General features: G+C 42.0%; 1 protein-coding gene across 4 annotated transcripts in view; it reads left to right on the top strand.

Annotated features, from left to right (window-relative positions):
• Positions 1 to 292: 292 nt before the first annotated feature.
• LOC139479101 (protein sidekick-1-like) overlaps positions 293 to 17983 on the top strand; it is a 101928-nt gene continuing 84237 nt past the window's right edge. For all 4 annotated transcript variants that reach the window (XM_071261866.1, XM_071261865.1, XM_071261867.1 and 1 more), the window contains exons 1-3: positions 293 to 844; positions 12241 to 12513; positions 16363 to 16656. In XM_071261866.1, the coding sequence (XP_071117967.1) occupies positions 781 to 844; positions 12241 to 12513; positions 16363 to 16656 (631 nt within the window). In that variant the 5' untranslated portion in view covers positions 293 to 780. The remainder of the gene's footprint in view (positions 845 to 12240; positions 12514 to 16362; positions 16657 to 17983) is intronic.

Genomic DNA, 17983 nt, shown 5'->3' with positions numbered 1-17983 from the left:
TACGATAATAGTTTTCCACTTGTAATCTCGTGTTGGGCTGTAAGAACAGTGAAATATGAAACCTCGGCATAAACAATGGCAAAGGAAATAGTTTGGGATGCCTTGACAAATATATTCCATGATACGTGTGTGTCAGTTGTGAATGGTGCTGCAATAAAATGGGTTCATTGAGAGAATGGTAGAGTTCCCAGAAGTGCCATATGGTCTGCCAATCAGTGGGAATCAGGAAGGCGTGGCACGCATCAACCCCCACAACAGTAATTTTATTACATCACATCCGGCTCGTGGAAATCCTTCAGCCTTTCAGTAAGGGCAGTGGAGTGAAGCGAGTTTGTGAGAGTCATGCCACGCACATTTTATGCCTAATTGCAAAGCGAGTATATCGCGGCACCCCGCTGTGGCAACACGGCTCTTCTGGTACTACGGACACGCCAGACAGAACCGTCAGACTACGAGAGCTCACGGTTCTTTATCCAAGGATTACTGTATGCCATCAAATCATTTAAATATTCGTTGCAAGAATTCTGATACCTCAGGACGTGACAACCTTGTACATAAACGTGGGTGCTAATTGCCCCACCGATTGGTATTGTTGGTATTGCCATAATAATGTAATACCAGCAAGGATGGTATCGCCAGACAGTTGTGTGTGATCTTGGACATGATGTCCTGAATTGTGGCATTGTTTTGTACAGTTAAATCAGGTATTGACGGAGCTACTGTGTTGTGAACTGTGGGCATCTGTGTGTAATAAGTCAAGCTGTATGAAGAAGGACCATCATGGTATCACTGGGGGCAATTGTCTTCCTCGTCGGGTGTGTCACCAGGACCGGGGCACAGTACGGTGAGTGTCCACGGTTTAACAGTCTGTTGCAAATACAGTGACCGTATTCGACGTAATAAGCGCCCCGCTCTAATAAGCGCCCATGGCGATATTTGCTAATATATTGGCTAGTGAACAATCCCATTTAGCACCCCTTCCGGTTGATCAATGTACACAAGACTTATTTATTCGCGTATAATACGCTTTCGTGTGTTATATGCACCCTTAATTATGGGCCATTACCTTCTGGAAAAATATATCCGTCGTATATAAACATTTCATATAAACCATGAAATTTATCCTTTAATTCTGTTTCAGAGTTATTTTCACCAAAATAATATTCTAATTAGAGCCTCCTTTTTCTAATTTTGAGAGCGCCCTGGGCGCTTATTACGTCGAATACGGTAGTTGACAAATTCGGTCGTGACAGTTTTCTCGTATAACATGTTCTATAACATTTACAAGAGGATCGTATTACTGGATATTGTACTCGAGTAGTTACACTGATGAGAAAAACAGAAGCTGTCGTTAAATTCCAAGGTGGTGATAAACTCCGGCACTTTCTAGAACGGCGACACTGCACTGTTTAGTGGTCCCTGCTTTCTCTCGAACAAATATACAAAAATTTAAGAGCTAATTTTGCAAAAGGAAATCTGAGGCGACCACGCATTTCTATGAAAAAAAATGAACAGTGAGCACTTGAATCACTTCAAAAAAAAGATCCATGTCGCATATCTAGAGTTCTGGAGCAACTCCGACAACACATACAAACACATCATTCCCCATCACAACTCATCACTTTGCAATAACACATCTTCGTGTACCGTATGTTTATTTTCAGAAAGCAAAATTGTTAAATGAAAACTTAAACCACATCAAGCTTAACAGCATTGGAATGTATTGCGCTCTTAGCTAACAGTGCCAAGCATGTTATAGGTGCACAAACAGGGCACCTGTGTCCGATAACAATGGGTTTCTGGACCAGAGCGAGGTGGGAAAATTGCAGGGTTGGGATAATGATATGATTACATGACTGAAGATATACATAACTCTTTCCTTGGACTAACATTTATTCTCTGAAATCTTATATTACACAATATTCTTCTTGACTCTAAAAATTAAAAAAAATCCCTATGCTGATTTTAGAATAGAGCTAGCTTGAGCTGGCTAGACTTGCTTTTATATGCATTTCTAGATTATTAAATATATATTAAATATATTCCACAGCCATGGTGCAGGACTACTCTTTTCTGTGTACATGCAGATACACAACTGGAATTCACATGCAGTTAGTTTAAAACTGATGCAGAAAATGGCCAGACAGACAATTTATTCGATATTGTTATTTCTATTGAAGACAATGATCACAAAAATGAAAATAAAATCGATCTATAGCATTTAAACGTAGGTATCTTAATGTAAGTCGATTGAAATTTTGGCTAAAATTGAAACAAAAAAGAAATGATTATTCGATGTGTTTGAAACGGGCATGGTAGTTGTGTATTGGACATTAAGTTTAAATTGTTTTGAAAATACATTCAGCTAAGTGTATGTTGTAGTCTGATCTAATTTCCATGTATATACTTTCTTTCGCCTGGCAGTTTATGACATACATGTGACTATTACCCGTGTAACCTATTGCTAGAATGATGGGTGTACAGTTACCAACCGTTTCGACAATGTAGGATTTCGAAAGTATTTGAATGTGTTCAAATCTCTGAAATACAATTGACCCGTGAAGATTCTGGGGTAGAATAGGTCTTCAGCAACCCATGCTTGCCGTAAATGGTGACTATGCTTGTCGTAAAAGGCGACTAACGGGATCAGGTGGTCAGGCTCGGTGACTTGGTTGATGCATGTCATCGATCCCAATTGCATGGATCGATGCTCATGATATTAATCACTGGATTGTTTGGTCCAGACTCGATTATTTACAGACCGCCGTCATATAGCTGGAATATTGCTGAGTGCGGCGTTAAACAACAAACCAACCAACTGAAATACGATTATCTGTGAAAGTGAAAGTAGAACTGTATGACGTGAGTAATGTAACATCCCAAATGTCTGGTATCACACATTGCAATATGTTATATGTACTTTTATGAAGACAAGTGCTGATACAGCAAATCTAACTGGATCCTGTAGGAAAGAGCGACGAGCGTAAATTGCCATGCAGGACGGCACGTGAGGAAAACATAGAATTATTTTCAACACCCACGACAAAGATAACATCATCCAGTCACCGTGTGATTAGGATAAATTGAGATCGTTTGACCTATTTTCACTTATGATCGATTGTAAATATATGATCATGGTCTATGTTGTATTTACGTATTGACATAACAGTATTGACTTGGCTTTGCATGTGTTTATGACTGGTGCTACCGGTAGGTGATAGTGATTCATGAACACATGCTCATAATATAGTCGGAATCACACAGCAGAAATTATATATGACTATTGAAGGGTTTTGTCGCTTTAGCTTACATTCTGACATGCTACTTGGTAGTTATTGCAATACTACTGAACGTCACAAGTTATTGCATTAGAAATCGACACGTCACAGGAACGGGGTATTATTGTATTTACATCTCGACACATCACAGAGTGGGTTATCACTGTATTTACATCTCGACACATCACAGAGTGGGTTATCATTGTATTTACATCTCGACACACCACAGAGTGGGTTGTTATTGTTTTTTTACATCTCGACATTTCACCGGGGAGGGGATATTATTGTATTTACATCTCGACACATCACCGGGGAGGGGGTGTTATTGTTTTTACACATCGTCACATCACAGGGTTGGGGTATTGTTGTATTTACATCTCGACACATCACCGGGTGGGGTATTATTGTATTTACACATAGACACATCACAGAGTGGGTTATCATTGTATTTACATCTCGACACATCACAGAGTGGGTTGTTATTGTATTTACATCTCGACACATCACAGGGTGGGGGTATTATTGTATTTACACCTCGACATATCACCAGGGAGGGGGTATTATTGATTTACATCTCGACACATCACCAGGGAGGGGGTATTATTGTATTTATATCTCGACACATCACCGGAGAGGGGATGTTATTGTATTTACATCTCGACACTTCACAGAGTGGGTTGTTATTGTATTTACATATCGACACATCACCGGGGAGGGGGTATTATTATATTTACATATCGACATTATACATGACAGGGGTAATATTGTATAATTACATGTCAAAGTGTGCGTGCGCGCGTACGTCTGCCCGTGTGTGCGTGCGTGTGCCCGTGCGTGTGCCCGTGCGTGCGTGCGTGCGTGCGTGCGTGCGTGTGTGTGGTATTATTATATTTTACATATCGACTTTATACATGACAGGGTCAAGTATAATTGTATTATTACATATCAAAGTGTGCGTGCGTGCATGCCTGCGTGTGCGTGTGCGTGTGCGTGTGCGTGTGCGTGTGCATGTATTATTGTATTTTATATATCGACATTACACATGACAGGGTGGGGTATAATTGTATAATCACATGTCAAAGTGTGCTGGCGTGCGTGTGCCGATGCTTGTATGCGTGTGCCCGTGTGTGCGGGCATGCGTGTGCCCGTGCGTGCGTGCGTGCGTTCGTGTGTGTGTGGTATTATTGTATTTTACATATCGACAGAGTGAGGTACAACCCACCTTCAGCCCTCATGTTGTCCTGACTTAGTACAACACCGAGTAAACAGTCATGGTGATAATGCGGGGTGTTGCCGCTCCACCTGGCGGTGTTTGTACAGATGTTTCAGGATTACCTTCCCGAAGATGCACCGGAGACAGAAACAGTACCTCAGTACTAATTGCCATTTCTTATACTGTACATTCTTCCTCTGTATCCCCATTCATGCACGACCCCCCGATGTTCCCAAGTCCCCCCGCTCTTTCCCCTGATGATGATGATGATAGTGAAGTGGGAAGTTTATTCACCAAATACATTTCGCCCATCCTCCCTATCTCAGCCTCGTTGTCGAGGTAATTCAATCTGCCATGCTTTTCCTATGTTTTTGGAAGGCCCCGCCCCATGTTTTCACAAGTTCGAATATGTTTCTCCGCTGCTTAAAGTCAGTAAACGGGCTTACTGTAGACAAGGTTGGGCGTGTGGAGGGATTACTGGCTTTTCCACACAAGTAGCAATTCGTTTTACAGGTATATATTGCCTGCAGTTATGGTGTCAGACATGTAAACAACGCTGGAAGATAAACAAACATTTCTTACGCCATACAGTCATAAATATCTACTCAATAAAACCACTGACTTGCAATTGAAGCACTTTAATGTAGGCTCCTATCTTCAAGGTTTCAGCGATACTCGTGTATCCACAACATCGTTGTCAGTTCTCTCATCTTGTTAACACTTTGTTTAACTTACGGCGAATCTGACAATTCCTAAGATTTGCATTTACAGAAAACAAACAACTCTGTCCCTGTGTTTACCACGTCATCAGAACATCATAAAAAGTTTGATGACGTCAGCGGAAAAAGGATGACGTCCCTATCAGTGCTATTGTTTGTTTGTTTGTTGTTGAACGTCGCACTCAGAAATATTCCAACTATATGACGGCGGTCTGTAAATAATCGAGTCTGGACCAGACAATCCGGAGAATGACATCATGAGCATCGATTGACGCAATTGGCATATGATGAAATGCATTAACCAAGTCAGGGAGCCTGACCACCTGATCCTGTTAGTAGCCTCTCACGACAAGCATAGTCGCTTTTTACGGCAAGCACGGGTTGCATGCAAGGTTTGTCAGCACCATACCCGTGCTCGTGGGTTTCACCGAAGTGGTAAACGTCTGAGACCTGCATCACTTCGGGCTTTCCTCCGACATGAAGCTGACACGCCGTGGTATAACTGGAATAATGTTAAAAGCGGCGTTAACTCCAACTCACTCACTCACTCAAGGTTTGTAACGCGAAGACCTTGGGTGGTGTTTCAATCGTCACATAAACAACAATTAAGACCGAACCCAAAATAGACCATTCAACCTTTTGACCTATATCTGGCGAGATATTTGTAAATATTTATTTGGGTTTCAACTTTCTGCATGTTCTGTGTGTTGCTATGCGTTGTGTACACAAAATAATGTGTTTCTTTATGTTGACGTTCGTCATTCTAACGCTTCTAGAAATAGCTCTTCTTTCAAGTATCATGCTTCAAACTTTAGGACGTCAGTCTAGATATGCCGTGGGATTATACTTGTTATATATATAGTGAGTTGAAGCCACTGCCGTTCCCCCACCCCCTTGTGTCACGGTATGGGGGCGGGGAGGGGTAGTTAGGGCGGGGGATGACCGCACTTCGTTCTCACAAATTCCCAAGAATTTCCTTCAAGAGTTGATGGACTGCTACATGTAGCGCGTTATCGGCGCGTACTGCTTGGGTCAGCGACAACTATGCACAATGACGAGTAAAACATTGAAAAATCCGTGTTTGATTTATGTACCAGATGTCATGAAAACAATAAAAAGTCGGTGTGCATATCGCCGCCCCACCCATGCCACCGTCATTGCCTTTACACCCACGGCCGAGACGACCTGTCAGCGCTGCAGAAACGGCAACGGCAACGGCAACAACTGCACTTGTATATTATTAATGGCAAAACAAGATTATTGAAAACACTTGGCAGAAGCTGTTACCGTTGACGCCCTCTAAACAAACGGAAGATAACATTTTTCTGTAACTCTATGTTCATAATGAGGACATCGTTAGCCCCGACAGCCAGACATGGTGAAACATGTTTAAGCAGTACTTTCTACGCCGACTTTTTATGAGAATTACATACATATCCTTTCTTTAAAAATAGTGTTTTCAATGTACTTAGATAACCCCGAGTGGTGTTGAGATAACGCTGTGAAGAGTCTATAAATGTATATGCTCACTATTGTTGCTTTCCATCTCTTCTGGGAACTGCACAATGTGACAACAGAAAATACCCACGAGAAGACCATCTCGTTGCGAAAGCTTTTATGTGCTCAAACCATGCCATGTGATTAAAGTTTGTTTGTTTGTTTGTTGTTTAACGCCGCACTCAGCAATATTTCAGCTATATGACGGCGGTCTGTAAATAATCGAGTCTGGACCAGGCAATCCAGTGAATGACATCATGGTTGGTTGGTTTATTGTTTAACGCCGCACTCAGCAATATTCCAGCTATATGACGGCGGTCTGTAAATAATCGAGTCTGGACCAGACAATCCAGTGATTGGCATCATGGTTGGTTGGTTTATTGTTTAACGCCGCACTCAGCAATATTCCAGCTATATGACGGCGGTCTGTAAATAATCGAGTCTGGACCAGATCTAGACAATCCAGTGATTGACATCATGAGCATCGATCCCTGCAATTGGGATACGATAACATGCATCAACCAAGTCAGCGAGCCTGACCACACGATCCCGTTAGTCGCCTCTTACGACAAGCATAGTCGTCTTTTAAGGCAAGCATGGGTTGCTGAAGACCTATTCTACCCCGGATCTTCACGGGTCTGTGATTAAAGTATGTGTAAACGAAACTTTTGAAAGTCTGACCTTACGTCCATCTTTCAACATTATGTTTGGCGCTACTTTCGCCATGTTCTGCTTGCATCGACTGACCAGTGGTCTTGCCCGAATACATGCTGGACACCATGACGGTCATTACTGAAGTTTTAGTCTGATTGTCTGGCGCTTGTCCAGTTTCACGTTGTGTATTGTTGATGCACACGCAGATACATTTGTTTGATGGTTGTTTAACGCCGCACTCAGCAATAGTCCAGCGTCTGTAAATAATCGAGTCTGGACCGGACAATCCAGTGACATCATGAGCTTCGATCCACGCAATTGGGATTGATGACATGCATCAACCAAGTGAGCAAGCCTGACCACCCGATGCCGTTAGTCGCCTCTAACAACAAGCATAGTCGCCTTTTACGTCAGGCATGTGTTACTGAGGACCAGTTCTAACCCGGACCTTCACGGGTCTCACACAAATACAGCAAACACGGAAACTGGCACGGAAGATTCACCAAGATGATGGATTCGCCTTTAAGATTAAAACTTTGTCAGTGAGCTACTGGTACTCCAGGATAAGTTGATCGAACTCAAAGAAACGCGTTTGAGACCAGTACGCGATGCAAACATATTTGGTTTTGTTACAGGTAGAGAGGGTGTACGCATGTTCTGCACGTGCAGTTCATGACTATGAAATTGACTGCACTCCCGTGGGCAAACGTGTTGTACATAAGACTATTAAGAGGTCGTTGTGAAAGTCGATACCAGAATTATTAGCCGTGACACACACATACCCATTGTACTACATGTCGCGGACCACCCGTTATCCCTTTCTTTTACAATTGTATGTGCCAGTGGGCCTTATACGTAGGCGTTATGTTGTACGGATACTATGACTCTATGCCTGAGTCATTACGACTCTCGTCTTTGTCTGACGTTGTGTTGTTCTGACACTATGACTCTCGTCTTTGTCTGACGTTATGTTGTTCTGACACTATGACTCTATATCTGAGTCATTATGACTCTCGTCTTTGTCTGACGTTGTGTTGTTCTGACACTATGACTCTCTCTATATCTGAGTCATTATGACTCTCGTCTTTGTCTGACGTTATGTTGTTCTGACACTATGACTCTATATCTGAGTCATTATGACTCTCGTCTTTATCTGACGTTATATTGTACTAACACTATGACTATGCCTGAGTTATTATGACTCTCGTCTTTGTCTGACGTTATGTTGTTCTGACACTATGACTCTCTCTATATCTGAGTCATTAGACTCTCGTCTTTGTCTGACGTTATGTTGTTCTGACACTATGACTCTCTCTATATCTGAGTCATCAATACTCTCGTCTTTGTCTGACGTTATGTTGTTCTGACACTATGACTCTATATCTGAGTCATTACGACTCTCGTCTTTGTCTGACATTATGGTGTACTGACACCATGACACTCTCTATATCTGACGCTACGTTGCACTAACACTATGGCGCTTTCTATGTCTGATACGGTGGGGTAGCCTGTAACTAAAGTGGGTTCGACCCCAATGTATACAATGTGCAAAGCCCATTTCTGATGTCGTCGGACGTGATACTCCTGGAATATTACTACAAACGGGGAAACACCTAAACTCACTCTGACGCCTTGCCTAATACTGGCGTTTAGCGGTATGTCTCACTGATTGTCTCGTTGAATGTCTCACGTTATAACTAATTGTTTGTCTCATCTAATTTCTGACGCATCACTTATACCGCAACTGGCACAAGCAGTACAACGGCGTGACGTCTACAAAGACATGCTTTATTTGCAAGCGAAGCAAGCTAATTTGAACGTTATCTTTATTTAGCCCCGTTATGTGCTCGTTATGATGTGTTCACAGCATGCACTTCTCATCATGCAGTGTGTTAAGACGTAACTCACGCCAAACACGATTTTATTACGGAGAGGGAAGCATGTATTGAGATAACACAAGTATGTGTCGACAATGTTGCGAAAATGTATAAATAAACACGCACTAGGGACAACGCCAACTGCATGGCAAATTGAAGTTCGATATGCGTCCTTCAAAGGTCGTTATACCAATAACGAAATATTTCGTTATTCGCGTTTGATTTATGAACAAAGCACGATTTTAAACTTTTACACAGAACACAGGACTCTGAATGAATGTCCTTGACAGGTAAAGATGTCTTAATAAAAGACCATGCAACAAAACCCAAAGCATCTCGCAATCTATTAATAAACACTTCCAGCAATATCATTAGATCCTGTGTAATTCATTAAACACTATACAAGTCGTGTATCGTCACCAATATGGCCAAGACAGATATAATTTTTTCATCAACAGTGGAGGATAATATCTTGTACGATATGCGAGTGAGTGAGTATGGTTTTACGCCGCTTTTAGCAGTATTCCAGCAATACCACGAGGGACACCACAAATGGGCTTCACAAATAGTACCCATGATGGGAATCGAACCCGGGTCTTCGGCGTGTCGAGCGAACGCTTTAACCACTAGGTTACCACCAACGCCCCACATGATATGCGAATTAAGAAGAGAAATTGGTCTCCAATTTAAAATAAACGCTTATACTTTCCAGCTTTTGGCATGCTGGTAATACCACGAGTTTGTTTAAGACAGACAAATAACCATTAAAATATATATGGTTTAAGGATACGGCGATAAATGCTTCCAGATGAACTGATAAAATTGGGATGTTATTATTACTTATTATCACTTGGTAAGCATGTTCATGTTTTTAAAAATCTTGATTCGACTTGCTTTTTGAAAAATATTCAACTATTTACAATATGAAATTTGATATTCAGCTTATTTTGTTTAGTCTGAAAGAGGTCTGATGATGTATTTGACATATTTAGCTACTGCTAAATTATATATTTGTAATATAAGTTTCGAAACTTCTCATTAACTTCAAACACTTTTAGAAGTATCTTTGCAAAAGATATATTATTGAAAAAAATACTTCTTATAGCAACAACCGACAAGCTAGGTTCCATTTAAAAATTAAAGCCAATCAATTGGTTGGTATGGTGATTAATTGTTTGATTAGATTATATTTTATATAATAAATTTACCATATTTACTCAAGGAATCCTTGCAAACATGGTATTTATGTGAATGTGAATGTGTCTGTTTGTCAGTGTCATCTTGCTGTCATTACCAGCAGCGTACCCGTGAAGATTACTTGAGGATACTCACTCTGCTTCTGCAAGAGGGACTCACAATAAAAAAATAATAAAAAACTAAAAAAAATGTTTCAGACATTTGTCAGTGATGTCCAAATAGATATCGGTGACTTTTCTCCTACACTCAAGAAATGTATAAATTGTAGATTTCTGAAGAAGAGAAACGTGATTGTAGATTTCTCCATATTATGAACGACTCTACCATAACACTGAATAATGCATGATTCTGATTGGTAAAAATGAAATTTAAAACAGGTATGTAATTCGATCGATCTATCGATAGCCAACGGGCTTCGATGCATATACTAATGGCAGCAGATGAGACCCATTAGAATTGCATACATTCGATAGGAATATTATTACTCAATACATTTTTTCTCACTTACTTGTACACTGAGCAAGCGCTTGGTCAACAGTTTATCAAACATAATCCACTCTGTTTCAGAACACGTACAATTAACTGAAAAAATCCACAATCCACTGTGTCACGAAAACGTGTTTCTCATGTCGCGTACGGGCAGCACGTCTTCAGCTAAACACGGCGGTATTCAGACATACTTCAGGGTGTTTCCGTTGGCAATGGTTGTGCCAATAGGTTCATTTTACCATTATATCAACGAGTTAATGTTGAACGTAACTTCAGATCGTGATTGTCCTATATAACTTATATACCTATAAACAGCGAAGAGTAAGAGAAGTAGGTCAAGTTCAGCCAGGTCGAAGTTCAGGGTAGAGATATTGTCATTCTTAATATGTATTACTGTTGAGGGAGTTATTAAAAACCAGCTGGTACATAAGTACAACTTGAAAATAAATAAAATCCTTTTACATAATAAAGTTTGTTGGAAAAATTAAATAATTTTTTTATTTCTAAAACCTGTCACTCAAACAATAGGAGAAGTCATTTTGATTTCCCGGAAATGACTTGTCACACTGATTTCCAAGAAAGGGCTTGTCTATATAGCTAGTTGATTTGTCGAGTAGTAGTAGTAGTAGTAGTAGTAGTAGCAGTAGTAGTAGTAGTGGTTTATATCAGTAAATCAGGCCACAGGCCCATTTTACAATATATATTCAAGCATTCAAACATGTTGAGCCACAAGTGCATGTAGTAATATCAATACTAATCAGTACAAGTGTATCTGATACCATATGCATATGATGGTAGATTTGTCGAGTTGCAGCTATGCAACACGTTGCAATGAAATTTAAATCTATAAAAATGTATTTTGTAACCGTTAATTTAAAACAGTCAAAAATATAAGTCATTATTTTTATAATTTGATTAAAATGTTTAATGTTAGTCACCACCTGTTACATCTTTCCGGGGCGGTCGGGTAGCCTAGTGGTTAAGGCGTTCGCTCGTCACGCCGAAGACACGGGTTCGATTCCCGACATGGGTACAATGTGTGAAGTCCATTTCTGGTGTCCCCCGCCGTGATATTGCTGGAATATTGCTAAAAGCGGCGTAAAACCATACTCACTCACTCACTCACTGTCACACCTTTCCGGCGCCTTCTAAGATAGATGAACATAACTCGTAATAGCCACTGGTGCCGCTACAATCGAGCCCAGATATTCCAGCGTAGTTCGACAAGGGTGGAAACTAGACTGTCAGTTAAGCCCCTTGCCTCGGGAAGGTGTTACCTCGTCTGTCAAGTTATTATTCTGCACCTCTGTTCCCAGGTTACATCAGCCTTAACGCTCGTGCACTGTCGGACACGCAGGTGCTTGTGTCCAGGTACGACGTCGGGGAGGTCAACCTCGCCAACCTCGACTTCTCCTACAGACAAGATGGGACGGCAGCGTGGTCGACATTCAGGTTCAACCCCACGCGCCAGTACTTCCCTGTTACCGAGCTCAACACTAGCTCGCTGTACTACTTCCGGCTTGAGGGCAGGATGATGAGAAGCTACAGCATGTTACAAGCCTATACACATATCAGAACACCACCATACAGTGAGTAGAACACATCAGAACACCACCATACAGTGAGTAGAACATATCATAACACCACCATACAGTGAGTAGAACATATCAGAACACCACAATACAGTGAGTAGAACACATCAGAACACCACCATACAGTGAGTAGAACATATCAGAACACCTCCATACAGTGAGTAGAACATATCAGAACACCACCATACAGTGAGTAGAACACATCAGAACACCTCCATATAGTGAGTAGAACATATCATAACACCACCATACAGTGAGTAGAACATATCAGAACACCACAATACAGTGAGTAGAACATATCAGAACACCACCATACAGTGAGTAGAACATATCATAACACCACCACACAGTGAGTAGAACACATCATAACACCACCATACAGTGAGTAGAACACATCAGAACACTACCACACAGTGAGTAGAACACATCAGAACACCACAATACAGTGAGTAGAACATATCAGAACACCACCATACAGTGAGTAGAACACATCAGAACACCACCATACAGTGAGTAGAACATATCACAACACCACCATACAGTAAGTAGAACATATCAGAACACCACCATACAGTGCATAGAACATATCAGAACACCACCATACAGTGCATAGAACATATCACAACACAACATACAGTGAGTAGAACATATCAGAACACCACAATACAGTGAGCAGAACATATCAGAACACCACCATACAGTGAGTAGAACACATCAGAACACCAACATACAGTGAGTAGAACATATCAGAACACCACAATACAGTGAGTAGAACATATCAGAACACCACCATACAGTGAGTAGAACATATCATAACACCACCACACAGTGAGTAGAACACATCATAACACCACCATACAGTGAGTAGAACATATCAGAACACCACCATACAGTGAGTAGAACATATCAGAACACCACAATACAGTGCGTAGAGCATATCACAGCACCTCCATACAGTGAGTAGAACACATCAGAACTAGATGCAGAATAAATGATTTAAAGCGATATTAACTTAATTACATGTATGTACAACATTCTCCCACTGGTAGCATTCTCAACCTGGATATACCACGCATATAGAAATAATGTAGTCAGTAGATAACGGTATATGGTCTATTTCGCCTCTCATTTCGTACTGTGCGTGCATGTCTATCTGTACGCGATACATACGGGGGCTGGCTTAAATGTTCTGAGAATATTTACGAAGGATGAAAGTGAACCCTTTTGATGTATTACATTCAGTATTGTCTATACGCAGAGGCTGTATTTGAACCATATACCCAACCAGGCAGCAAATTGTCCAGGTATTCTCTGTTGATGAAAATGGACAAATCTGGCAACCAGGTTGTCGTCAAGTATTTCCAACTGAAAAGAATCCAACAGCCTTCCATGCGGACGTTGGTGTCAACTTTAGGAGAAGATGTTCCTTCCCCTGACACTGTTAAGAGGTGGAAAGTGGAGTTCAAAAGGGGACGAGAAACCCTCGAAGGCGATCTAAGAACAGGAAGACCTTCACCTGCCACCCCTAAGGGACATATTGAAACAATACGTGATATGATTATGGGTGGTCGACGAATCACCACACGCCACTTAACAAATACAGTAGGCACCTTTCAAGAGAGAGTTGGGAACATTCTGAAGAATGAACTGGCATGACAAAGGATCCAGGACGCTTTGTTCCAAGACTTCTGTCTCCTTATCAGAAATATCCCAGGTTCATCACCTCCCGTCAGAATGCACGTCTTTTTGAAGCTGACCCGTTTTGTTGAGCTTTTCGTAAGTGATTTGGATGAGTCTTGGGTTCACTAGTAGCAGCCAGAGGCTAAACAACAGTCAAAGCAGTAGAAATAGGAAATGTCTGTTCCATCAGTTTGCAAGGTGATGGCTTCTGTTTTCTGGGATTCCAAAAGAATCCTATGAATGGACAACCTTCTGAAAGATCAATGGCCAATATTATGCCAATCTGCTCAGGCAACAGTTCAAGAATATGAAGGGTTAACAACGTGGAAAACTGGTTGTGATGCTCCACCAGAACAATCCACATGTGTACAAGTCTCTTCTCTTCATTGCTGTAATGCATGACGGTGGCTTTGAACTTGAAACATCTTCCGTATTCATCAAATATGGCACCGTCAGATGTACTTCTTCTCAAATTTAAAGAAAACATTGTCTGACAGGCATTATGCTGTGGAGGGATTTTTACACCACTAGGATGAAGCCTTCTACACCAGTGAGATCCAAACACTCCAGCATCGTTGGCAGAGGTGTGTGGACCAGTGAGATCCAGGCAGTCCAGCATCGTTGGCAGAAGTGTGTGGACCAGTAAGATCCAGGCGCTCCAGCATCGTTGGCAGAAGTGTGTGGACCAGTGAGATCCAGGCAGTCCAGCATCGTTGGCAGAAGTGTGTGGACCAGTGAGATCCAGGCAGTCCAGCATCGTTGGCAGAAGTGAGTGGACCAGTAAGATCCAGGCGCTCCAGCATCGTTGGCAGGGGTGTGTGGACCAGTGAGATCCAGGCGCTCCAGCATCGTTGGCAGAAGTGTGTGGACCAGTAAGATCCAGCCGCTCATTGTTGGCAGGGGTGTGTGGACCAGTGAGATCCAGGCGCTCCAGCATCGTTGGCAGAAGTGTGTGGACCAGTAAGATCCAGCCGCTCATTGTTGGCAGGGGTGTGTGGACGAGTGAGATCCAGGCGCTCTAGCATCGTTGGCAGAGGTGTGTGGACCAGTGAGATCCAGACGCTCTAGCATCGTTGGCAGGGATGTGTGGACCAGTGAGATCCAGGCACTCCAGCCTCGTTGGCAGAGGTGTGTGGACCAGTAAGATCCAGTGCACTCCAGCATCGTTGGCAGAAGTGTGTGGACCAGTGAGATTCAGGCGCTCTAGCATCGTTGGCAGAAGTGTGTGGACCAGTGAGATCCAGGCGCTCTAGCATCGTTGGCAGAAGTGTGTGGACCAGTGAGATCCAGGCGCTCTAGCATCGTTGGCAGAAGTGTGTGGACGAGTGAGATCCAGGCGCTCTAGCATCGTTGGCAGAAGTGTGTGGACGAGTGAGGTCCAGGGGCTCTAGCATCGTTGGCAGAAGTGTGTGGACAAGTGAGATCCAGGCACTCTAGCATCGTTGGCAGAAGTGTGTGGACAAGTGAGATCCAGGCACTCTAGCATCGTTGGCAGAAGTGTGTGGACGAGTGAGATCCAGGCGCTCTAGCATCGTTGGCAGAAGTGTGTGGACAAGTGAGATCCAGGCGCTCCAGCAGTGTTGACAGAGGAGTGTGGGCCTTGGAGCTGATTATGTTGAAAAATAATTAGCAATCAACTCGATAAACGCAGTCTATCATAGTTAGGCTCAGAACGTTTCAGCCATACCCTCGTTTACCAGTATATACATACAGAAAACGGCGAAGCAATTCCGCAGACGAACAAAAGATAATGTCCTTCTCCTCTTATTACATCGAGTGATGGAATATTGTTTTCAGTCGCTAGAGTAATATTCCAGCAATATCACGGCTTATAAAAAATTTATCCAATTGGGGAATCCAAATTGTGGTATTTTAGAAAGTAGGCTTCAGTTTTGTTCAGCATTAAGAAAAATTGTGCCTTACCCCATCACAACTTTTGTGAAAGGTTACGTCCTTTACCCGTGGCAGGATCCGATGGCCGTGGGTTCAATTCTAAACACAGATAGTCCTACTTGAGAGCCAGTCCGTCAGCACCACATCCGTGTTCGAGGGTTCTCTTTTACTTACCTACTAGGCCGTGATATAACTGACGTATTGTTTAAAGCGGCGCTAAACCATACTCACTCTGCCATACCAAATAATGATACAGACACTTTTCACCTGTAGGTCAAAGGGCACCTAGCAACGTGACGGCGGTGACGTTGGACGATGACTCTGTGAAGGTCGCGTGGTCCCCTGAGCCAGATGGCCGAGTGTTGGGGTATCTGGTCATCTACACCGAGGTGGACAGTAAGGACAGGTCACTCACGGAGTATAAAGTGAAACCAGTGTTCAGAGACTTCCAGACCGTTCTCAGGGATATAAAAGGGTCGTCTCGCTATAAGGTGGAGGTAGCCTCCATCTCCTTAGACGGAGAGGGGTCCAGCAAACAGTCCGTCTACATCGGGGACGAGAAAACACGTAAGTATGGTTAAATTCCACGCAGGGATAAACTGACACTCGAGCTGTGAAATAAACAGCTGAAAAGGTTTAAATATTTTTTTGTCATGGATAAGAAAAATGTTTACAATTACTTACAATGTAATCGTTACCTAATATCGTTCTGACATATCTAAAGAAACAAGATGGTCTTTCCTCCGAACCACACACGATTAAGTCAGAAAATGAAGAGGAGTTTGGTATTTATGATATTAAGCCGGTTGTCAAGAGACAGCATCTTCAAGTTACAATGTAATAGTTTCCTAATATCGTTCTTACATTTGTAAAGAAAATTGCAAGATGGTGGTTCCTCTGAGCCACACACGATTAATTCAGAAAATGGAGAGGAGTTTTGAATATATGAGCATTATGGTTGTCAAGGGACAGCATCTTCAAGTTACGATGTACAATGTTCCCTCATATCATTCTTACATATGTAAAGAAACTTGCAAGATGGTGGTTCCTCTGAGCCACAGAAGATTAACTCCGAAAATGGAGAGGAGTTAAGAATATATGAGGATTATGGTTGTCAAGGGGCAGCATCTTCAAGTTGCAATGTAATAGTTACCTAATATCGTTCTTACATTTGTAAAGAAACTTGCAAGATGGTGGCTCCTCTGAGCCACAGACGATTAACTCAGAAAATGGAGAGGAGTTTGGAATATATGAACATTATGGTTGGACAGCATCTTCAAGTTACAACACTCTTGGAATGCTTCCATTGTGTTAAGAATGGAAACAAAGTGAATGTTGATCCAGTTGACCCGCTAATGTAACATTGAATAGCTTAGGAGTATCAGACATTCTATGGAGATAATATTTGTGTTAGCCTTATCAGTTTCTGCTCTTATCGTTACATATCAAGTAACCATTCATCGTCCTTATAATGTGAGCCCATCTTCTGCGTATTATTTCATGTATTTAACATTGAATCTCCTCAGCTCGAAAATAGAACGAAGCGAATTCCTCCGATACAGATATGGTTGTAGTACACACCCATCAGGGTGTGTGTTGTTAAGTCAAGTATTTCCTCGCAAATAATGTATATTCTCCTTTGTAAGAAATACTTTTTCTATCGGGAGGGTTTTGGTAAGGCTCAGTATAAGTAAGTTAAGTGTATCTATAGGGCATTAAGATGATTCTATTAATACCACAATCAAGGTGCCGTGTAAGACTCGGTAAATCCACAATGGAAATAGAACTAATAGGTTCATTAGAGTGCTGTAAGTGTAGGTATGTACTCAGCACTACTTCAGGTGTCCGAAGACCGCCTCCGTGGTCTAGTGGCCAAGCCTCTGCCGGAGAGCGG

This window comes from Haliotis cracherodii, unplaced genomic scaffold, assembly GCF_022045235.1.
Source record: "Haliotis cracherodii isolate W230 unplaced genomic scaffold, xgHalCrac1.p SCAF_4, whole genome shotgun sequence".
NCBI lineage: Eukaryota > Metazoa > Mollusca > Gastropoda > Lepetellida > Haliotidae > Haliotis > Haliotis cracherodii.
The sequence above is the reverse complement of the archived record's forward strand: the minus strand, read 5'-3'. Positions and strand labels throughout refer to the sequence as shown.